At 45.3% G+C, this 23,084-nt stretch overlaps 2 protein-coding genes across 12 annotated transcripts in view; both read right to left on the reverse strand.

Annotated features, from left to right (window-relative positions):
• Window positions 1-2,540: 2,540 nt before the first annotated feature.
• ctcf (CCCTC-binding factor (zinc finger protein)) lies at window positions 2,541-9,664 on the reverse strand. Of its 6 annotated transcripts, none has more exons than XM_046306988.1 (12): window positions 9,491-9,664; window positions 8,074-8,164; window positions 7,334-7,837; window positions 6,830-7,184; window positions 6,545-6,715; window positions 6,204-6,458; window positions 5,957-6,106; window positions 5,637-5,797; window positions 5,192-5,374; window positions 4,962-5,100; window positions 4,573-4,815; window positions 2,541-4,475 (listed from the first exon to the last, which is right to left on the reverse strand). In XM_046306988.1, exons 2-12 carry the CDS (start codon window positions 8,095-8,097, stop codon window positions 4,258-4,260), a joined length of 2,403 nt encoding a protein of 800 aa, XP_046162944.1. In that variant the 5' UTR covers window positions 8,098-8,164; window positions 9,491-9,664; the 3' UTR covers window positions 2,541-4,257. The 6 variants fall into 6 exon arrangements, with proteins under 6 accessions (XP_046162944.1, XP_046162952.1, XP_046162960.1 ...); XM_046306996.1 differs by lacking the exon at window positions 9,491-9,664 and adding an exon at window positions 9,244-9,419; XM_046307004.1 differs by lacking the exon at window positions 9,491-9,664 and adding an exon at window positions 9,076-9,419 and having other exon boundaries at window positions 2,541-4,472.
• Window positions 9,665-10,055: 391 nt separating this feature from the next.
• ripor1 (RHO family interacting cell polarization regulator 1) overlaps window positions 10,056-23,084 on the reverse strand; it is a 115,162-nt gene continuing 102,133 nt past the window's right edge. For 5 of the 6 annotated variants that reach the window (XM_046307059.1, XM_046307068.1, XM_046307051.1 and 2 more), the window contains exons 11-23: window positions 22,596-22,744; window positions 22,331-22,460; window positions 21,332-21,490; window positions 19,734-20,693; window positions 18,982-19,121; window positions 18,450-18,618; window positions 18,040-18,175; window positions 17,697-17,858; window positions 17,176-17,334; window positions 16,661-16,857; window positions 16,428-16,511; window positions 16,212-16,302; window positions 10,056-11,521 (exon numbers count right to left, since the gene is read on the reverse strand). In XM_046307059.1, the coding sequence (XP_046163015.1) occupies window positions 11,421-11,521; window positions 16,212-16,302; window positions 16,428-16,511; window positions 16,661-16,857; window positions 17,176-17,334; window positions 17,697-17,858; window positions 18,040-18,175; window positions 18,450-18,618; window positions 18,982-19,121; window positions 19,734-20,693; window positions 21,332-21,490; window positions 22,331-22,460; window positions 22,596-22,744 (2,637 nt within the window). In that variant the 3' untranslated portion in view covers window positions 10,056-11,420. The remainder of the gene's footprint in view (window positions 11,522-16,211; window positions 16,303-16,427; window positions 16,512-16,660; window positions 16,858-17,175; window positions 17,335-17,696; window positions 17,859-18,039; window positions 18,176-18,449; window positions 18,619-18,981; window positions 19,122-19,733; window positions 20,694-21,331; window positions 21,491-22,330; window positions 22,461-22,595; window positions 22,745-23,084) is intronic. The other variant, XM_046307077.1, reaches the window with a different exon arrangement.

The raw sequence follows: 23,084 nt of genomic DNA on the forward strand, positions 1-23,084 counted from the left end.
GCTAAGCACAGGCAAAATCCTAGAGGAAAACTTGGTCCAGTCTGCTTTCCAACAGACACTGGGAGACAAATGCACCTTTCACCAGGACAATTATCTAAAACATCAGGCCAAATACACATTGGAGTTGCTTACCAAGACAACAGTTGGTATTTTATTAGGATCCCCATTAGCTGTTGCGAAAGCAGCAGCTACTCTTCCTGGGGTCCACATAAAACATGAAACATTACCTAATACAGCACATGAATAGACAAGAACATCTTAAGGACAGAACTAAATCAATTGTAAAAGGCACATGTAGCCTACATAGCAATACATACACACAAACTAGGTCAAATAAGGGAGAGGTGTTGTTTAATCTGTTTATTAAACTAGGTTTGATGTTCTTTTGAGAAATATGAGATGAAATGTAGGTTCCATGCAATAATGGCTCTATATAATACTGTACACTTTCTCTAATTTGTTCTGGATTTGGGGACTGTGAAAAGACCCCTGGTGTCATGTCTGGTGTGGTAAGTGTGTGTGTCAGAGCTGTGTGTAAGTTGACTATGCAAACAATTTGGGATTTTCAACACATTGTTTCTTATAAAAAGAAGTGATGCAGTCAGTCTCTCCTCAACTCTTAGCCAAGAGACACTGGCATACATAGTATTTATATCAGCCCATTTAATGTTCCTGAGTGGCCTTGTTACAGTTTTGACTTAAATCGGCTTAAAAATATATGGCAAGACTTGAAAATAGCTGTCATACAATGATCAAAAACTAACTTGACAGAGCTTGAAGAGTAACAAAAATCAAATATTAATGGGCAAGTATTGTATAATTCAGGTGTTAAAAGCACTCAGAGATCACTGCCAAAGGTGATTCTAACATGTATTGAGTCAGGGAGTTGAATAATTATCTAATTAAGACATATTAGTTGTATTTTTCATAAAAATGTAAAAACATTCTTCCACCTTGATAGAGTATTTTATGTAGATTGCTGAAAAAATAAATCCATTTGTATCCTACTTTGTAATAACAAAATGTGGAAAAAGTAAAGGGGTTTGAATACTATAAGTCACTGTACATTTTGGCATGAGTTTGTCATGAGTCTTGTCCTGGAGGGAGAACTGAGCGATGTCCCGCTTAGATAGGCCAGCTGCAAAGTCAAAATGGGTTATAATGTACAAATTCATGGATTTGTTGTTGCTTTTTGGTCTTAATTTAAAGTTAAGAGTGTGGTTATGGTTAGGTTTAAAATCAGATTGTATGACTTTTTGGCTGTGCCAGCTAGTGACCACTCTGAAAATCAAAACAAATTTGATGCTCCGTATACAACAGGTGTCTTACCATGAAATGTTTACATAGAAGCTCTTAACCAACAATGCCGTTCAAGAAAGAGTTCAGAAAACATTTACTTGAGTAAAAATAGTCAACAATAGTAAACAATAACGAGGCTATGTAGGTAGGGGTAAAGTGACTATGCATAGATAAACAGTGAGTAGCCGCAATGTAAATAGTCTGGGTGGCCACTTGATTCATTGTTCAGCAATCTTAAGGCTTAGGGGTAGGCGCTCCGGTACCACTTGCCCTGCGGTAGCAGAGAGAACAGTCTGACTTGGGTGACTGGAGTCTTTTATAATTCTTTGGACCCTCCTCTGACCACCTAGTAGAGGTCCTGGATGGTAGGAAGCTCGGCCCCAGTGATGTACTGGGCCGTACGCACTACCCTCTGCAGCGCCTTACGGTCAGATGCAGAGCAGTTGCCATACCAGGAGGTGATGCAACCTGTCAGGATGCTCTCGATGGTGCAGTTGTAGAACTTTGAGGATCTGGAGACACATACCAAATATTTTGTCACCTGAGGGGGAAAGGTGTTGTCATGCCCTCTTCAAGACTGTTTTGGTGTGTTTGGACCATGATAGTTCGTTGGTGATGTGGACACCAAGGAACTGGAAACTCTCAACCTGCTCTACTACAGGCCCGTCAATGTTAATGGGGGCCTGTTTGGCCCACCTTTTCCTGTAGTCCACGATCAGCTCCTGTCCTGCTCACATTGAGAGGTTGTTGTCATGGTACCACACTGACAGGTCTCCCTATAGGCTGCCGTCTCATCATCGTCGGTGATCGGGCCTAACACTGTTGTCATCAGAAAACATAACGGTGTTGGGAGTCGTTTTTAAACAGGGAGTACGAGGGGGACTAAGCACGCACCCAAGGGGCCCCAGAACAAGATTTATGACAGAAAACAGTAACCTGCTTAAATACAGGTGAACAACCCTCTGCCTGGAGACCCTTCTGAAGCACTTTGTTCCAGCCATAAAATAGGCTAACACACCAGGTTCCAGATAACCAGCTGCTGCTCTTCTGCACACGAACACACAGCTCATATAGTAGCCTCTGTGGTCAACAACAAACAAATGCACAAAGATAAACAAGCCCCAGCCAATGCCATGTAGCAGGGTTTGCAAACCTGTCAGTCACACAAATGAACCAGCAGCAAGCTTCAAGCCCAGAGACAAGATATAGTAATGTCAAGATAAACATTTTAACAAAAACACTGTAGGCCAATATCTTTTTATTAGCTGTACATTCCTCATACATGCCCTCTCAGCCCAACCCAGCCATAACACATGTATTTATGTTGGTTTTCAAATCGCTGCTAAATTCACATAGTACAGCCAGGTACAAAAATGATCAACCCAGAATTTAAGCGCTTGACAAAAAGCAATTTAAACGCAATTATATATAGGAGGAAAAGTCAGGTTGTATCAGCATTAAAAATGTTCTGTGAAAGAAAGTAAATTGTCATCTTAAACAAGTAACAAACTTTATACAAAATATCCTTCCCTCAGTTCTCTCCCCTTTTTGAACATCATTATCAGAATTTCTCAAGGCTCTCCTGTACACATCCCACAATAAAACTATGCAGTTATGACAAAATGGTCTGAGAAATTAACAGTGAACCGGGAGAAACATTCTGCTTCACAAGATTACCAAAGCCTCAATAATCATATTTAATTTACAGCTACGACCTGAAGCTAGTCCAATTGGACACCTTCTACAGCCGTCAAATTCAACTCTGAACCCCGGAGCCAGTATCACTGATTTATTGGTCCACTCTAAAATCAGGGACTGATTTAGACCTGGGACACCAGGTGGGTGCAATTCATTATCAGGTACAACAGAAAACCAGCAGGCTCTGGACCTCATAGTGGAAGAATTGAATACCCCTGCTCAACAATTTCACAGATCTTTACTAAAGCTTTTAAGAATATGAATGCATTTTACATCACTTAATCTCTTTACCGCATCTTGAAATGCAAAACAAGGTCATCTTTCAAAAACTAGAGCATTAGTGACTGTGGTTTGGGATGAACAGTGGGATAAGAGTGAGTAATGTACCTCCCATAAATGCACTACAAATATTCAGGCTAAAAAGCTCAAAACATGGAAGGTCATATAGCCAACATGATTCTTAAAGTAGGCAAAGCCTCCCACATTAGAGATAAGAAAGCCATATACAGCCTGTGTTCCCAACACCTATGGTTGACTTCCTTTCCTCCTGCGTTAAAGGACTTTAAATCACTAGAAAAAGATTCAAATGCTGGTAATAAAACTAAAATAAAAAGTATTTACAAGCAAAACGAGCCCATACTACCTTTTGTACAAACATATCAACCGCAGCCTTAAACTTTGTGGAGGGACGATTTCATTGTCCCTGGCCTGATGTTGATCGAAGCCTCTACAAACTTCAGAATCTGTGACAAGTATAATAAGTCATATGGAATATGCAGTAAATAAAAGTATTTTTTAAAAGAAAGCCATTCCTATCAACATGCCGAGCTAAAGTTAATTTTAGTCTACAGCAGATATAAGGTTCTAGATTACAAGGCTCACTTGGCACTCACTGTTGCCATGTCAAGGTCACAAACAGGTTACGAAAATAGTTGTTAGATTGGAGGGGGGGGGATGCAACTGACCACTGCATTAAGTCCCAATGTCCACCATGTGTCAAACCTCAGCTACCACCCCCCCTCCATGCACCAATAGATTACAGTAGAGAATGGAGCCATTATTTCACCAAATCTACATTTCTACAGGCCAAAGCAACTTTAACTGTTACTGTGAATGCATGGAAGGATGTGGGTTTGAGTGAAAAGAAACAGATGTCAAAAACAAATGATAAAAATAAAGTGTAAAGCGGAGTGGTTCGTAATATGGCAGATTGTATGAAGAGGGTGGACAAGGGGACGTCTTTGAGCTGTCTGGGCTAGATCACCGGTCCATCATGCTGAGGATCATCTCAGGGGTGAGATCTCCGTTGGGGGCAGCCTCTGCTACAGGCAGCTCCACTATCTCCACCCCTGCCTCTGCCTCCTCCGACTGCTCCACCACCACCTCTATGGCAGCTTGCTCAGCCTCTGGCTCATTCTTCACTATGATGTTCTCTATGACACCTGTATTCTCATCCTCCACCTGGATGATGGCTGCTGCTGAGGAGACAGAGGTAACATCAGGCATTATAACACAGCATTAAATGGGCATTTATTTAGACATTCCATGACATAGGACCAGCGAGGTGTAACTCACCTGCAGCAGCCTTGCCCTTAGGGGCAGCCTTGCTAGCTTTGGCAGGTGAGGCAGGTTTGGGCGCATTCTTGGGGGGTCTACCCCTTTTCCTCTTGACGGGCGGCTCCACAGGGGCGGGAATAGGCTTGGTGGGTGGAGCTTGCTCCAACTCCATTTCCTCCTCCTCCTCTTCCTCCAGCAGTGCTTCTTCGGCATCCTCATCCTCTTCATCAATGTCATCCAGCTCAGGATCAGCATTGTCCTCTGGAAAAGGGAACAGTTAAAAAGAGTAACACTGATCTCATTACATTCAACGAGAAATAGCAAATAGAGGTTTGGACTGAAAGAGCTTATTATAGCAAAGTCAATAGGACACTACAAATGATATGTTTCTATAAAACAGGCCTCACCACTATCGTCGTCATCATCATCATCCTTCCTTGAGCGCATCTTCCTCTTCCTCCCACCCCGTCCTCTCTTGGGTGGGGTTCCGTTCTCTCCTTCAGTAGGATCCCCATTACAGTTCTCTGCATGTCTGGCCATGGTGTTCTAAGGAGAGGAACACAAAATATTTAATAAACAAATTAAATGAAGGGCTATGTCCAAAACATGGCTGTATTCTTCCACTCAGTTCATTTACCCTGCGGGTGAAGGTCTTGCCACACTTGGTGCACACAAAGGCAGTAGGCACAAAGTTGGGGTCATGGTAGCGCCGGAAGTGCATGTCCAGGAGCTGCTTCTGACGGAAGGTCTTCTCACACTGGCTACAGGCGTACGGCTTCTCTCCTGTGTGCGTGCGCCTGTGCATCAGCATGTGACGCTCCTAGTCAATGTAAAGACAGCAAGAAACACACACATAAGGACAGAGAAACTGCTGGGAATTTTACCAGCTCCATCTCAAAACAATCAGCATTGAACCAGTTTCCATAAACTCTTGCCTTACTGCCATTGGCCTTGATTGGATATTTACTGACAAAAGGAGCTCCATCACCATAGCATCACACACACTATGCATTTACTCCCATCTAGATCCATCAATCATCCAAGGTTAGAGACAACAGGTTACAGACAGCAGGCCCTCTTACTTGTCTGCAGCAGTAGTCACATTGGTCACACTTGAAGCGTTTCTCATTCTTGTGGGACTTCTGGTGCTGAATGAGAGCATAGCGCTCGTGGAACACAGCATCACAGTAACGGCATTTCCGTCCCTGCTCAATGAACGAGTGCTGCTTACGCAGATGGACTCCTGGAGGAGAGAGGGGGTGTTAAAACCAGCTTATTGAGAGATGTCATCTGTATACACATTAGGCAAGTTCAAGCATGATGAAGTTTACGGTGGAGCTGTCCAAATCATGCTGTCATCATATTGGGATGATCAGGCCAAGTCAACGTCTAGGTATCTAACCCAGGTCACTCTTGCGGGCGATGACTGTGTCACAGTGGGGGCAGTGGAACTTGGCCACGTTCTCTGTGTGCTTCTGCAGGATGTGCATCTTCATGGTTCCACTCTGGGTGAAACGGGCGTGGCAGATGTAGCATTCATACGGCTTCTCTCCTGGAAAACAAAAAAGGAAAACACGAGTGGACAAGTTCACAACAATCAGGCCAATCACTAATTGAGTTTACACAGTATCCTTGTGGCTGTGCCTCACCTGAGTGTGTCCTCATGTGTCTCTTCAGCTTGTAGGTGTCTCTGCTGGCGTAGCTGCACAGACTGCACTGGAACGGACGCTCCCCAGTGTGGGAACGGATGTGCCGCTTTAGCTTGCTCACCTCTACACTGGCATAGTCACACATGGAGCACTTGAAGGGTTTCTCATGAGTGTGCTTGTAGCGACGATGTCGGACCAGCTCTCCGCTGGTCACAAAGGCCATGTCACAATCTTGACACTTGTGTGGTCTGGTACCTGTAGACAGAGCGATAAAACTGTATCCAACATGGACAGGACTAACAATATAGGACTGTCCTTTAATGTGACTGATGACACCATACCTGTGTGTGTGTTGAGGTGGTTCCTCAGCAGGGTAACAGTCCTGAAGGCCCTTCCACACAGATGGCACTTGTGTGGCCTCTCGTCCGTGTGGCTCTTCATGTGTCGGTCCAGGTTGGAGCGGCGGGGACAGGTGTAGCTACACAGCTCACACTGGAATGTTTTCTTCACACCTGGAGCATACAATGCCTAGAGTCAGCACTTGCAGAGGCAAACAGCACCACAACTTGAGTTACAACATTCACTATAAACAAAGGACACAGCAACAGTGGTGCTAGTAATCTCACCCTTCTTCTTGATCTTGGTGGGTTTGGGGGGCTTCATGTTGCCCACCACCTTCTCTGCGTTGACCTCAGAGAGCATCCCCTCCTGCTGCTCCTCCTCAAAGTCATAGACAGACACGTCCATGTTGTCTTTGTCCCCCTCAGTGTTGTAGCGCAGCTTGCTCTTCTTTGCTTTCTTGGCAGTCTTCTTGGCCGGGGGTTGGTAGTCTGGGTCTGTGGTCCACTGTGGGTCGTCAGGCTGGGTCTCGCAGTGCAGCTCCTCCTCCTCCTCCTCAGGCTGGACCTGCTGCTCCTCCTGGTGCTGGAGCTCATCCTGCTCCACCGTCTCCACCTCACCATTCGCACCCACCTTCACCACCTGAAGGAGGAGTAGTGTTTTAAGTTTCTTTAGAAGTAGTATATCTAGATATGTACCAGTAGCACAAACCGCTGATATAAACCCCTGAGAAAAGATGCTTCCATTAGCTCTGAATGATGTAATATCTAGTCTTGAAGTGCAGTTCTTACCTGGAAGCCCTCTGGCAGGGGCAGGGTGTGGCAGATCATAGGGTTTCCATCTTTGGGCATGGCCGTGGCGTCCACGAAGGTGCCCTGTAGCTCCTCTACAGTGGCCTGTGTTACAGGCACAGCAGAGACAGGCACCTGGACCAGCTGTAGCTCCCCAAGGCCTCCAAGCTGCTGCTCCTCCAAATTGACAACCTGCAGAGTGATGATCTGGGTCTCATCCACTGTGGTGACCGTGGCCTCGTGGGCTGTGATCACAGGGGCGTCCATCACCTCAGTCTTCATCTGCAGCAGGGCAGGGTCCAGGGAATCCATTACCATCATCTCCACATTGACTCCATCCACCAGCTCCTGGGGATCCAGGCCCCCCTCGCCCACAGGCTGCTGGTCCATTACCCCCTCTGCTGCTTGCTGGAGCAGGTCTGCCACCACCTCCTCCCCCTCATAGGTGATGCTGTCCTTGGCCTCAACCACAACATCGGTTGGTCCGCCGTCCATCGGTAATACCTGAGAGAGCCAACCCAAAACCAATCAGCACACAATCTAGCAATGTGAACTCATAACCATTTATTCATAAATGTTGAAACTGTTTTTTCAATTTGCAGGGAATTTAAATCCCTTATCAGTACCTGGACTTATGATCAACGTAGCTAGGCTTAAAAGACAGAAAATGGCATACTGTTCAGCTCACTCAAGATCTCAGACAAAGTTGATGCAACTTCCTCAGCTTCCTAAATTGTTACCTGCACCAGAAAGGAATACTTCATCTTTCTAGACCTGCTTGGCTTCCTCAATTTCTGACTCAACTCCCCTGACTGTTACCTGACACTGAACCTGTGGGGAAGACAAACAAGTTGACATTTCTACATAAACCTACTGCATGAATTGAAAGCACAGACACATTCGTAGCGAGTTGGGCGATTCTGCGAAGGGTGCAATTGCGGGCCGCAATTTTGATAGCTAGCTATATGACTTCATGTACACTAACGTCAGCTAGTCATGTTTATGTACCGCTACCAGCTGGGTTGTAGAGGGAGCTCTACCCTGTTTTGATCAATTCTATCTAGCTAGTGTCGTTGTAGCTCAAGGTAGGCTTTGAAACAGACAACGGACACTGGGTGGAAAATGAACTGCAGTAAGCTTGGAGAAGACATTTCGTTAAACAAACATCTAGACTACGTACTCATTAAATGTAGGGCGAAGGGGGACGTCGTTTTACTGGAAACGCTAGTGAAAATGGCTATCGTGGTCATTTGCTGGTTATGCATCTTAATTGTTTGAATTCGGCGTGCGCTAGAAGCCAATTTGTCTACCTAACGTTTATGTTGCTAGCTAGCTACTGTAACGTAACCTAACGTTAGCTAGTAAGATGCTGGCGCCTGCTAAAATTTGGTATAGTCTTTGCATCGTAACTTAGACCTTGTTTTAATTACCAGCTTTTAATATATGATAATTAGTTAGCTAAACTATAACGTAACAGATCAAACTAACGGTTAGCTAATTATCTAAGTTAGCTAGGTCAATGGTAGGGGTTTGCTAACGTTCGCTTTTGCGAAGGACATTGTGGGCGAAAACACTTAGTTTTGTTACTGTTGTTTCGATCATTTATAGCTTTAATAGTTCGTTAACAATACTAGCTAATCGCGTGGAAAGGGACATTACATAGCTAACTTAGCGGTCTAGCTAACCAGTTATGCGTTGAACAGCTAGTTAGCTAACTGTATGTAGCTAGCTATGATAGTTACTGTAGCAAGATTATGCATGTGCGATTTAGAAAATTCGTTGTGCTGTGCTGCAATCTGGCGCGCGCTGAGTTGATACACAACCGCGAGTTTCCATCTCGACCCGTAAAAAGGCAGGAAACAAAGACGAAGAAAAAGAAAATGGACGCTTGGCCTTAAAACTAAACCAACACGTTGAAGTCTTTAATGATCGATCCTTGCCGAAATGCAAACTAATATAGCTCCAAAAAGAGTCGTTACTGCAAAATTGTGTTGAACTTCTGGGTTATAAATGTTTTTTGCTAAATTTTCAATAACGATAGAGGGAGACAAACACCCCCCGTCTGCCGCCTGGACCGGGAGCCCCATCGTGACACCTAGAGGCCGATTAAAGCTCCTGCAAAGCTCCCCCCTTTTCTGGAAAGTACTCTTACTTTACCTGCTCTTAGTCTTTTATTTCCTCGCTGAACTTGACAGAAAGCCCAGAGTATGTTCTTCAATCTGACCGAGATGGCTGAGAATTACGCCCTTCTACTCCGGGGGTTTTAATCCTCTCCCGCTTTTTCAGAAAAGGCTCCGCACAAAATGGCGGCCTTGTGAAGTTTGTGCGCCTGTGCAGAGTGAAGGGGGGCGGTGGCGAAAGGGTGGGTGTAAACCAGTGTAGACATTGAATTATGGGGATTGGCCATGTGGGGCGCTACTTTTGAAATACCGTACACCGTCATGAATAGATAATTTTAGGTTATTTATCATAAATCTAATTGTATTGCATATGAATGTCAAGTTAAAATCTGTCGTACTCTATATTTATTTAACAGGCCTATAATAAACCCAATCTGAATGTGTCTGCCTCTAGTGTAGTTGTACCAAAATGAAAACCTGTAATCAGTTTGAACAATTTGTGTCTGCCCATCATTGCTGTGCCAAAGGCCATGGCTACAGTATCATTAGCTATGGGTCTGCTTATTTTACAATGGCCAAACGTAATTAACATAGGGAAATTATACATTCTCAAACACATTTTTATTAATAATTCATGTACATTTATTGCCAGGCAAGATATGTCAGACTATACTTTTGTAGAAATAAAATCTAAAGAAAATCATTTATTTTAATGCTGCACAATTTGAGTCATATGGAAAATAGACTTTGCTGCAGTGTTTCTATTAGCACTGGATCTCTTCATTCGTAGTCTCATCTCACCACTAACTTGAGGCACTTAGACAACTTAAAAAGCTCCTTCAGTGTATATTGTTATTTTGAAGTCCTATATAAAAAAACTGATGAATCTGCTAAGTAAATAATATACAGTGAATGCAGGTTCTCATCACACCCTGATTCCACACTATAATGGCCAGCAGGTGGCCAGTCCTAGCAGTGTGGTTGTCTGTTTAAGTGAAAAGTTGTCTGCTCCAAAAAGGCAAAGTCCAGTCCAGCACAGTTTTAAGTTTTCAATAATAAAAAAAAGAACTCCACCACCAATACAGCAGAAATAATCTTCAGTTATATCACCAGTGGCGTGAATCTCAGGAAGTGCATGGTGACTTGAGGCATCAGCACTCAAACCAAACATGAATTTACTCCAATTGTCTCAACAATGCCAACCAAATTACACTACAATTATATAACATATACACTTCCAGTGGGAATATAGATTTCCACAAAGCATATAATGATAGTATGGAATGATGGCACTGTAATAACTTTCTTCAAGCATCCTTTCCCAACTGGCATGGCAACAAGCTCCTCATCAGACTGTGGTCCTAGAATTTGGAACTGTTTCACCACCATTATTTCCTGAGGAACAACCCAATCCCTTCGATCCCCATGACTTACTTCAGTACTCCTACCAGACACTCAGTCATTCTCCACACAGACCAACGCCAACCTGCTTCATCACAAATTAAGAAAATAAGTGCATTTCCCCAGAAAAGTAATCATGTCACTTTTCCACTTCGTTCGATCCATGTCATGATTTGACACAATGATTGCAGTGTCCTTCCATCCATTCATCATCCCAGCTATAATTACATGACTCAAAAGGCAACACCACCAGACCAAAACATACTGTAAGGCAGTAAAATACTTCTACCACTCTTCATCACTTCTACAATTCCACAGTTTTCTTGAGTAGTTATCACTTATTTACACACAGGTTGGTAAAATGCGAGTTTAGTTCACTGACTTCGCGTCAAGCTGTAGATGTCATCCCAGTGTTAGTGAGTGCATGTGCAAAAGTCAGTATCCTCTTTGCATCTGGGTATATTTCACCCTGTTTGACAGTGTATACTTTAATGTGTGTATGGCATAATGGCTGTAACAGTGTGTTGACATGGGCATAACTGTATCAGTATTCCGTTCTAGTGGCATTAGAAGGCGGTGCTGGCCATGCTGCCAGGGGAGAAGAGGCGTGGCACTCCCTCCTGCAGTGATATCTCAACGTGTCTGTGGGCCAACTTCCCCTCCTCACCTGGACGGGAACACAGAGAAAGTCAATCTCACAGACACACGTCTCTTTCCCCACAAAAATCTTATCCCATTATTCCCTCATTCACTAGATCCCTCCCACAGAAAACCCACCCTCTTTGCCCGTGTACCCCTTGATCAAATCAAAGTTTATTGGTTGCATACACAGATTTGCAGGTGCAGTGAAATGCTGGTGTTTCTCGCTCCAACAGTGCAGCAATACCAAGCAATAAAACATTTTAAAACAATACATACATAATCCGGAAAGTATGAGTGATGTCAGAGACCGGAATATACTGTGTGTGTAAATGTATAATAGCTGTGCCACTAGAGATTCTGGGTTTGAGACCAGGTGCTGTCGCAGCCAGCAGCGACTGAGAGAACCATGGAGCGGCGCACGATTGACCCAGCGTCTTCCGGGTTAGGCCGGCAGGGATGTCCTTGTCCCATTGCGCTCTAGGAACTCCTGTGGCGGGCCGGGCGCAGTGCACGCTAACATGGTCGCCAGGTGTACGGTGTTTCCTCTGACACATTGGTGCGGCTGGCTTCTAGGTTAAGTGGGCATTTTGGCAAGGAGCAGTGCGGCTTGGTTGGGTAGTGTTTCAGAGGACGCACAGCTCTCATCCTTTGCCGATCCCGAGTCTAAGGGAGTTGCAGCGATGAGACAAGACTAACTACCAATTGGATACCATGAAATTGGGGAGAAAAGGGGTAAAAAATAATAAATCAATTAAATAAATAAACACACACACACACGTGGACACCTGCTCGTCGAACATCTCATTCCAAAATCATGAGCATTAATATGGAGTTGGTCCCCCCTTTGTTGCTATAACAGGCTCCACTCTTCTGGGAAGGCTTTCAACTAGATGTTGGAACATTGCTGCGGGAACTTGCTTCCATTCAGCCACAAGAGCATTAGTGAGGTCGGGCAATGATGTTGGGAGATTAGGCCTGGCTCACAGTCTGCGTTCCAATTCATCCCAAAGGTGTTCGATGGGGTTGAGGTCAGGGCTCTGTGCAGGCCAGTCAAGTTCACCGTGTGTACAGGGGCATTGTCATGCTGAAATAGGAAAGGTCCTTCCCTAAACTGTTGCTACAAAGATGGAAGCACAGAATCGTCTAGAAAGTCACTGTATGCTGTAGCGTTAAGATTTTCCTTCACTGGAACTAAGGGGCCTAGCCCGAACCATAAAAACACCCCCAGACCATTATTCCTCCTCCACCAAACTTTACAGTTGGCATTAGGGCAGGAAGTGTTCTCCTGGCACCTGCCAAACCCAGGTTTGTTCGTCAGATTGCCAAATGGTGAAGCGTGACTCATCACTCTGGAATGCGTTTCCACTGCTCCAGAGTCCAATGGCGGCGAGGTTTACACCACCCCAGCAGATGCTCGGCATTGCACATGGTGATTTTAGGCTTGCGTGCGGCTGCTAGTCCATGGAAACCCATATCATAAAGCTCCCGACGAACAGTTCTTGGGCTGACGTTGCTTCTAGAGACAGTTTAGAACTCTGTAGTGAGTATTGCAACCGAGGAAAGACGATTTGTATGAGCTATGCACTTCAGCACTCAGTAATCCCATTCTGTGAGCTTGTGTGTCCTACCACTTCGCAGCTGAGCCGTTGTTGCTCCTAGACATTTCCACTTCACAATAATAGCACTAACAATTGACCGGAGCAGCTTTAGCTGGGCAGAAATTTGACGAAATGACTTGGGAAGGTGGCATCCTTTGACAGTGCCATGTTGGAAGTCACTGAGCTCTTCAGTGAGGCCATTCTACTGCCAATATTTGTCTATGAAGATTGCATGGCCGTGTGATCGATTTTATATACCTGTCAGCAAATCTGTCGTTCTGCCCCTGAACAGGCAGTTAACCCACTGTTCCTAGGCCGTCATTGAAAATAAGAATTTGTTAACTGACTTGCCTAGTTAAATAAAGGTAAAAACAAAATACTTTTGTATATATAGTGTATATACATACAAACATACAGTGCATTCGGAAAGAATTCAGACCCCTCGACTTTTACCACATTTTGTTACGTTACAACCTTATTCATCAATCTAAACACAATACCGCACAACGACAAAGCAATAACAGGTTTAGACATTTTTGCAAATTTACTACAAATAAACAAATACCTTATTTACATAAGTATTCAGACCCTTTGCTATGAGACTCGAAATTGAGCTCAGGTACGTCCTGTTTCCATTGATCATCCTTGAGATGTTTCTACACCTTGATTGGAGTCCACCTGTGGTAAATTCAATTGATTGGACATGATTTGGAAAGGCACACACCTGTTGACAGTGCATGTCAGAGCAAAAATCAAGCCATGAGGTTGAAGGAATTGTCAGTGGAGCTCCGAAACTGGATTGTGTCGAGGCACAGATCTGGTGAAGGGAACCAAAAAATGTCTGCAGCATTGAAGGTCCCCAAAAACACAGTGGCCTCCATCATTCTTAAATTGAAGAACCACCAAGACTCATCCTAGAGCTGGCCGCACAGCCAAACTGAGCAATCGGGCCATTAGGGCCTTGGTCAGGGAGGTGACCAAGAACCCAATGGTCACTCTGACAGAGCTCCAGAGTTCCTGTGTAGAGATGGGAGAACCTTCCAGAAGGACAATCATTTCTGCAGCACTCCACCAATCAAGCATTTATGATAGAGTGGCCAGACAGAAGTCACTCCTCAGTAAAAAGGCACCTAAAGGACTAAAGGGTTACTCTGGTCTGATGAAACCAAGATTGAACTCTTTGGCCTGAATGCCAAGTGTCACGTCTGGAGGAAACTTGGCACCATCCCTACGGTGAGGCATGACGGTGGCAGCATCATGCTGTGGGGATGTTTTTCAGTGGCAGGGATTGGGAGACTAGTCAGGATCGAGGGAAAGATATGATAAAAACCTGCTCCAGAGAGCTCAGGACCTCAGACTGGAGCAAAGGTTAACTTTCCAACAGAACAACGTCCTTAAGCACACAGCCAAGACAACGCAAGAGTGGCTTTGGGACAAGTCTCTGAATGTCCTTCAGTGGCCCAGCCAGAGCCCGGACTTGAACCCGATCGAACATCTCTGGAGAGACCTGAAAATAGCTGTGCAGCAACACTCCCCATCCAACCTGAGCGCTTGAAAGGATCTTCAGAAGAGAATGGGAGAAATTTCCCAAATATAGGCGTGCAAAGCATGTAGCGTCATACCCAAGAAGACCCAAGGCTATAATCGCTACCAAAGGTGCTTCAACAAAGGGTCTGAATACTTATGTAAAATGTGATTTGAGTTTTTGACTTTATTTGCAAAAGTGTATTGTGTATATAGATTGATGAGGGGAATTTAAAAAAAAAGGATGTAATGTAACAAAATGTGGAAAAAGTCAAGGGGGTCTGAATACTTTCCTGAAGGCACAGTACATACACAGTTGAAGTCAGAAGTTTACATACACCTTAGCCAAATACATTTAAAAACTCAGTTTTTCACAATTCTTGACATTTAATCAGAGTAAAAATTCCTTAGCTCAGTTAGGATCACCACTTTATTTTAATAATGTGAAATGTCAGAATAATAGTAGAGAGAATGATTTATTTCAGATTTATTTACTTCATCACATTCCCAGTGGGTCAGAAGTTTATATACACTTACTTAGTATTTGGTAGCATTGCCTTTATATTGTTTAACTTGGGTCAAACGTTTCAGGTAGCCTTCCACAAGCTTCCCACAATAAGTTGGGTGATTTTTGGCCCTTTCCTCCTGATAGAGCTGGTGTAATTGAGTCAGGTTTGTAGGCCTCCTTGCTCGCACAAGCTTTTTCAGTTCTGCCCACAACTTTTCTATATGATTGAGGTCAAACATAACAATGGTCATTATGGCCAAACAGTTCTATTTGTGTTTCATCAGACCAGAGGACATTTCTCCAAAAGGTACAAACTTTGTCCCCATGTGCAAACCGTAGTCTGGCTTTTTTAATGGCAATTTTGGAGCAGTGGCTTCTTCTTTGCTGAGCGGCCTTTCAGGTTATGTCGATATAGGATTTGTTTTACTGTGGATATATACTTTGTACCTGTTTCCTCCAGCATCTTCACAAGGTCCTTTACTGTTGTTCTGGGATTGATTTGCACTTTTGCACCAAATTACATTCATCTCTAGGAGACAAAACGCGTCTCCTTTCTGAGCGGTATGACGGCTGCGTGGTCCCGTGGTGTTTATACTTGCGTACTATTGTTTGTACAGATGAACGTGGTACCATCAGGCGTTTGGAAATTGCTCCCAAGGATGAACCATTTTGTTCCCCCTGAGGTCTTGGCTGATTTCTTTTGATTTTCCCATGATGTCAAGCAAAGAGGCACTGAGTTTGAAGGTAGGCCTTGAAATACATCCACAGGTACACCTCCAATTGACTCAAAAAATGTCAATTAGCCCATCAGAAGCTTCTAAAGACATGACATAATTTTGGGGAACTGGTATTGTGATACAGTGAATAAGTGAAATAATCTGTCTAAACAATTGTTGGAAAAATTACTTCTGTCATGCACAAAGTAGATATCCTAACCGACTTGACAAAACTATAGTTTGTTAGCAATAAATTTGTGGAGTGGTTGAAAAGAAGTTTTAATGACTCCAACCTAAGTGTATGTAAACTTCTGACTTCAACTGGAAGATCTCCCTTATGAAACATTCATTTTTTATCTTTCTACTCACCAAGCACCAGCAGCGCTTGTTTGGCAGCATCCCTCACATCCTCCTTGTCTGATCGACAGAGATAGACCAGCTGGTCGATGCTCTCTTTGGCCTGCAGAACATAAAAACAGAGTGGACTCAACAGTCTGAATCCAGACACTAGGGTAGGTAGAGGTAAAAAACAGATGAAGCATAGAGATTGTTGAAGAGATGTGACTAATAAGTGGTGAGACTGACCTTCAGACATGCAAGTGCTTTACAGCCACACACTCGCGTCTCCACACTCTCATTCTCCAGAAGCTCCAGACAGCTTACTAGGGCCTGGGGTAAAATACCAAAATACACTATAACTTACGCAAACAAACATAAATCCACACTGGTGATCCTAGCAACAAGATAACACTTTTTAAGAAGTGCATTTTAAAAGTGCTACAGTGAGTAGGGCCTGAATTAATGCATCTCGGTCTCACCCTCTCTCGATGACGTGGCTGGTCGGCGAGGCTCCGGAGCAGGGAGCTGGCAGAGGCAGACACTTTACCCCGCGGGTCCCTCAGCAGTAGGCTGACAGCATGCAGGCCCTCCCTCTTCAGGCTGCTCTCTGGAGGCCTCTTCAGGGCCTTCACCAGTACCTCCTGGTCCCCTGACTGCAGGCTCTGAACCAGCCACACTGGGGGGGGATGGGTGGAGGACGGGGGGAGAAGAAAAAGAAACAGGGTAGACAGTGTGTTGTGGAAGGAAGAAGGTAGTAAAAAGAGAGTGAATGAGGAAGGATGGAATGGCGATAGAAAGAAGAGAATAGAATGAGGTGAGTATGTTTTAATGGGTGTGGTGAAACAACAACAAGAGCAATCAGCCTTTTAAATCATGTTCATTCACACATTCATCATGACTGAGCATAGATCCAAATGTCCGTCTATGACCTAGTACACATTAACTTATTCATTCAAACTAACTCCACGCAATAGTCAATCTCCCAGACACTAACCCTCCTCCGCTAGTTCAATGATGTGTGTGTCCAAATCGCTCACTCCCTCGGCCTCTAGGTAGCTCCAGAACTGGAAGAGGGTCAGCATGTCTCTGGCCACCACTCCCCCACGCTTGGGCAGCCTCCTCTCCAGAATTCTCTCCACCAGACGCAAGAACACTAGATACAGCACAGAGAGATGGGTCAGACGTGACAAGATGGCACATCACAGCTATACACTAATGTGTGTATATATGTGACATCATATAGGCCACTGGAACCAAAGCCAGGAGCATTGCTGATCCAAACTCCTTAGGGAGAGTGTTTTAGACCATGTATCACTATGTTTAAATATTATATATGCCATTTAGCAGACACTTTTATTCAAAGTGACTTACATACATGTATGGTGGGCCCGGGAATCGAACCCACTACCCTGGCATTACAAGCGCCATGCTCTACCAACTGAGCTACAAAGGATCATATTATAAATCATATAATGCATGATAGACACACACAGAGACACAACAACCGTATCACACCTGTGTCTGCCAGGCCAACTCCTCTCTCGGGCAGTCTGTTGGTGTAAGCAGCGGTCAGAGTTGTGAGGAAAGCGTCTGTGGAGGTGCTGTACACACTGCCATCATCCGTACACTGTTGCCATAGCAATGTTGCCCCTTGGCACTGTTCTAACTGGGGAACCACTACTCCAGGACAGAGAGGCAGTAGAAGGCAGGCAGATGGAAAAGAAAACAAGTTAGAGATGGTAGTAATTGAATCATTTAAAATGACAGTAGTTAACCTTAGTCATTATTGCCTTAGCTCTGTCAGTGACTAAGCGAATATGCTGTTTTATTGTCCTCCTTACAGCAATAATGAACTCACCCTCATCTGGCTGAGTGGCTCCTCTAGGGGTCTCCTTGGCAACACGTCTGATGAGCTCGAGGACGCGGGCCTCCCTGAGCAGGCGGTCCAGAGCATACATCTCCCCACAGCGCAGAGGCCCAAAGGTCCCCAGCCTCTGCACAGCATCAGCCATTAGGAGTCATAGGTACCACATAGCCAAAATCAGGACATTTGGCAAGACCACATATGTCAATTTGAAATTGTTTTATTACATTACAACTGGGAGCTGTTGCTCTGCTTATCGATCATGTTGACAGTGCAACAAAAATGCAAGATCCAAGTAGAACTTATGTTTGAGATTTGAATTCTTAAACTCATTTGGTTTAGTCTCATACATAAGGGGACCATGGGGTGATTTGTTACTCATATGAGTATGTCATGTTACTCACCAGAAGTTGTGCACTGCAGTTTTTCAGATGGACCAGTAGTGTATGGTCTAGAGCCTGGCAGCCTGTGCTCACAGGTCCAGAGGAGTGGGACTCCCAGCATCTCTCCTCACAGCACTCATCCTCCCCAGCACTCTCCTCTGGTGGCCTGCTGGGGGCGCTGTGGTGCTCACTAAACAACAATCACACAGGAGCCCAGGTATGAGCACATCAGGAGTGTTGTTTATTTGTACTTTAATTTTTATTTTATTTAACTAGGCAAGTCAGTGCAAGTTGTTACCCTAGAGTGGTACCCTGTAGAGCCATGGCTTACATATCATTCCACCTTTAGACCAGATGAGGGCATTATCATTCAGAATACCAATGAACTTTTCTTATCCTTACTAACATCCAGCATATTTATTTGTGTGTTACACCACTAGATGGTAGTAAGTAACCACACAGAAATCCAACTAGCTCCTCCACCAGCAAAACTTCTCATCTTTAAAACTGACTGAAGGAACATAGAGAGGGAGGCCATTTTATGGACCCTGACCTGTCTGTCACACTCCTTTTCTCCCCATCCTCATCCTCCTCTTCATCCTCCAGGTCTGAGGTATTGAGGAAGTCAAAGCTGCCGAGAGCCGTCTCCACCGCCAGACTCTGGACACTGGACGAACAACTGCATGTATGGCCCTTCAGAACACACACGTACACATGTTATAGAGAGACAGACAGACATGCACACACAGTAACAAAAGCATACATTTTTCAGCAATCCATATCACTGCCAGAAGTCCTGATTGTAAGAATACACCCCGTATTTGGAAAAGGATCATCTGAGGAAAGTATCTGGGAACAAAACAGTGTGTTCTAAAATGATGCCGTGATGAAATGAAGAATAATAGAGAAACTCAAATGCATCTGTGTTTCCTCTCGCCTTGTCAGAGGGTTTGGCTCAGTGAGCTCTGATGCTTATCTGGGTCTCAGTTGGGAAGAAGGTGGGTGTGTGTACGTGTAAGAGGCTGACGACCGCCCAGCGACAGTACACACATCTCCCGCTGCAGCATTGTGAGATGGAAACATTTAGACTGAGCTGAAGGGCAGGAAGTTCCGCACCCTGAACCCAATCCCACAGGGGACTGTGGGATTATGGAACTCTGAAATCTACTCAACCCCCACCAACGTCCCCCTCACTCTTATGAAGTGGTCATTTCCATTGTCAGGTACAACATAAAACACAAGAGACAGAGCCATATATGTACACACTACACAGACACACACTTCACACACACAGCTATAACTTACTGTTAATGTTTCCTCCAGTAGTCTGAGCTCCTGCTCCAGGACCTGTAACTCAGGAAACTGTCCCCTGTAGTCATCCAGAGAGGCGATGACTGCACTCAGGGCTTCCTCAACTTCACTGTCCACAGCCTGCTGCTTCTCACCCTCTGTGGGGTTGGCCACTACTACAGGCCCAGGCTTCTCGGCCTCCTCCACCACTGCCCTGTGGGCAGTATATGATATTTCCTCTGTGCTCTGGGTCTGTGCTTGTGAGTCTGCCCTGAGATCCAGAGACGTACCTTGCTGAGACACGGCATCAGTCCTAGTGGGTGCAGAGCTCTGGAGTTCTGGCTCTACCGCTGAAACAGCCCCTGAAACAACCTCTAACCCAGTGTCTGACTCTATAGACCCTGCAGAATACCTGCTCTCTGGCCTGCTCTCCTCCATGGTGACAGTAGCTGGGGCGAGTGGCTCAGATGGTTCCCCGACCACCACAGTCTCAGCTAGGACAGGGGCTGACTCCGCCCTGGCAGGCATCTCCATCTCAATATCGTTTATAGAGATCCCAGACTGCAGGGAGGTGGCCTCAGAGGGCTCCACTGATTCGCAAGTTGACCTGTCCATCAGTACGCCATCGGCACTGTTCTCACTGATATGGCTGAGGGAGCGTGAATAACGTGTTTGGCCGTTAGGCACAGCCTGTTTCCCAGAATCCTCCTCTTTCCCTGCTGCTCCAGTGTCTGGCTCCTCCTTCTGCACATTCTCCGGTTTGGCTAAGCGGGTAGGGGTGGAGGTGGCAGAGTCTCTGGGAGCAAAGGAGATCTCAATGGAGGGCGCGGCGGCCTGAACCTCTAGCTGGACCAGACTCTTGTTGGCATGACGCAGCCCCAGGGACAGCTGGGGGCTGGACGAGTCATCTGACGACTCCGAGGAGTTAGACCAGGCTGTGCCATTCTCCATCTCCTCCTGCCTCCTCAGCATGTTCTACAGTGAGAGGGAGAGAAAAAAGAGAGAGAAAGCGAGACAGGAGGAGGGAGGAAGAACACAAGAGTGACAAAGTCAAATGGAGACACTACCATCGAGTTTTGAAGATGGGACTAGTCCAGCAGACATTCAGTATTACTGAGAGTCAGATAGACAGAGGGCTGAGGGCCCCAGTAAACCCATACCAAACATTATAAACCAGAGCATAGCTGCCTGGCCTCTGGCCCAGAAAGCAAACAAACTCCCTGCTCCCTTTAATTAACATCTCATTTATCAGGCCTCTGCTTTCGCTGGGCATCCAGGCCCCACCTCAATGAAACAATAAGAACAAATACACGCTTCATATTGAGAGCTGGAGGCTGCGTCTGATCCCCAGCTCTCTCGGTCATTGAGAATACTACTAAAGACTATTTGAAAACCCAACAAGGAACATAACATCTAAACATAAACACAGAGATTCTATAGTGGCCAACCCTACAGAGGTTCTAAACAATTGACAGCACAACACAATCTACAAAGACCTACTGTGAGTTCCTCTACGGAGGTTCTATTACCATGCTCTCCCACAAATACCACACCTTTAACTAGTAACTACTGAGGGATTTAGTGGGATGTCTGTAGTGGCCAGCAGCACTTACGTCAGTCTGCATGTTAGCAGAGCCCAGATGGACTGAGGAGACGTCACTGCAGGAGCAGCTCTGAGACAGTCTCTCAGCCAGAGTGTCACGGAACACATCCAGCAGGGACCAGCGGTGTTTGGGGGACATCATGCTCCTTGACAGACTCCTCGGAGCCGTCTTTACACCACCAGGTAAAGCAGGAGAGGGCCGTGAGAAAGGTCCACTAGTGGACCAATGCAATTACACATCACAGCTAGACTACACAGTCGTTCCCTTCACCCTAACTCAATCAAGTTATTGAATTAAGACAAATAGGTGCTGGAGTATTTAGCTGGCCCATTGACAAAACAGACCAATACATCCTGCTAGCTTTGTGAACCAGCGTACGTGTACAGAAAACCTCCTGATGCAGCACAACAACCACCACTGACAGACAACATGTTGCATTACAGAACATGTCCTGGATACTTGGCAGCAGATTAACCTTGCGGCAGGCTAACAGTGAGTCACCAGGGAGGAAAAAGATAAGGCTCAGTACAGCTGGTAGAACTGTAGGAAGCTTTGTGCGCCATTATGAACATAATTAACTATAGCTGAGACACCCCCTTAAAGGAAAACTTCACCCAATAACTATTTTGGTATTTGTTTAATTAGTCCCTTATTGATATAGTCCCAAAATGTTTTGCCTGTCAGCAATCAAGCTTGAGATCTATAACTTTCAAAATACAGAAATACAGTCGGCATAATGCCTTTTGCATCATATGATGCTGCGTTTTGAAACATGTGACAGTTACTGTCTCAGATGGAAAAATCATTCATCAAAGAGTGCCTCTGAGGTAGAATGGATGAGATGACAGCAGGAGACTTCCGGTGCAATGGATGGAAATTAAATGGGTTGAGAGGGCAGATTCATTCGAAGGAACCATTCCTCAATTACAGCTCATTACTCCGTGGATTATGGACCATATTAAGAAAGAGGACACTGTTTGAGCACAGGGTTAGAGTCAGGGTACTCACATAGAAGGCCTGTTCCCGTAGCGAGGGGGTATCAGGAGGACTCTGGTTGTAGGTGGAGAAGCGTTTGTTCACCGTGGGGGGTTTGTTGACAGTGCTGGCGGCCGAGGCTTGGTCATCCTTGTCGAAAGGGCTGACGGAGATAAAAAGGGCACAGAAACTTAATACTAGACCCATACACAAATATATGCGCACCACACATACATGTTCGTGAACTAGTGGTGGTATCCACTTAAAGCAGGTCTCCACACTGCAGGTAGCCACTCACTTCCAGGTGACCTCCAGGCTCAGTTTGATTGTCCCCAGGTCATTGATGTCCACAGCCACCGTCCGGGGTAGAGCAGCAAAGAGGTCTTTGGTCTCACATGACACGTTCCCCACTACCACATGATTGGCCAAGCTCTTCAGCTCTGTCACCTAGGAAACCATAGTAAGACATCACAATTAGTGATTCTGGTATGATCTAAATCTCTCCAAACCCCATCCCGATGCCTGCACTCCAAACCCCATCCCGATGCCTGCACTCCAAACCCCATCCCGATGCCTGCACTCCAAACCCCATCCCGATGCCTGCACTCCAAACCCCATCCCGATGCCTGCACTCCAAACCCCATCCCGATGCCTGCACTCCAAACCCCATCCCGATGCCTGCACTCCAAACCCCATCCCGATGCCTGCTCTCCAAACCCCATCCCTGCTCTCCAAACCCCATCCCTGCTCTCCAAACCCCATCCCAGATGCCTGCTCTCCAAACCCC

This window comes from Oncorhynchus gorbuscha, linkage group LG02 (assembly GCF_021184085.1).
Source record: "Oncorhynchus gorbuscha isolate QuinsamMale2020 ecotype Even-year linkage group LG02, OgorEven_v1.0, whole genome shotgun sequence".
Taxonomy (NCBI): domain Eukaryota; kingdom Metazoa; phylum Chordata; class Actinopteri; order Salmoniformes; family Salmonidae; genus Oncorhynchus; species Oncorhynchus gorbuscha.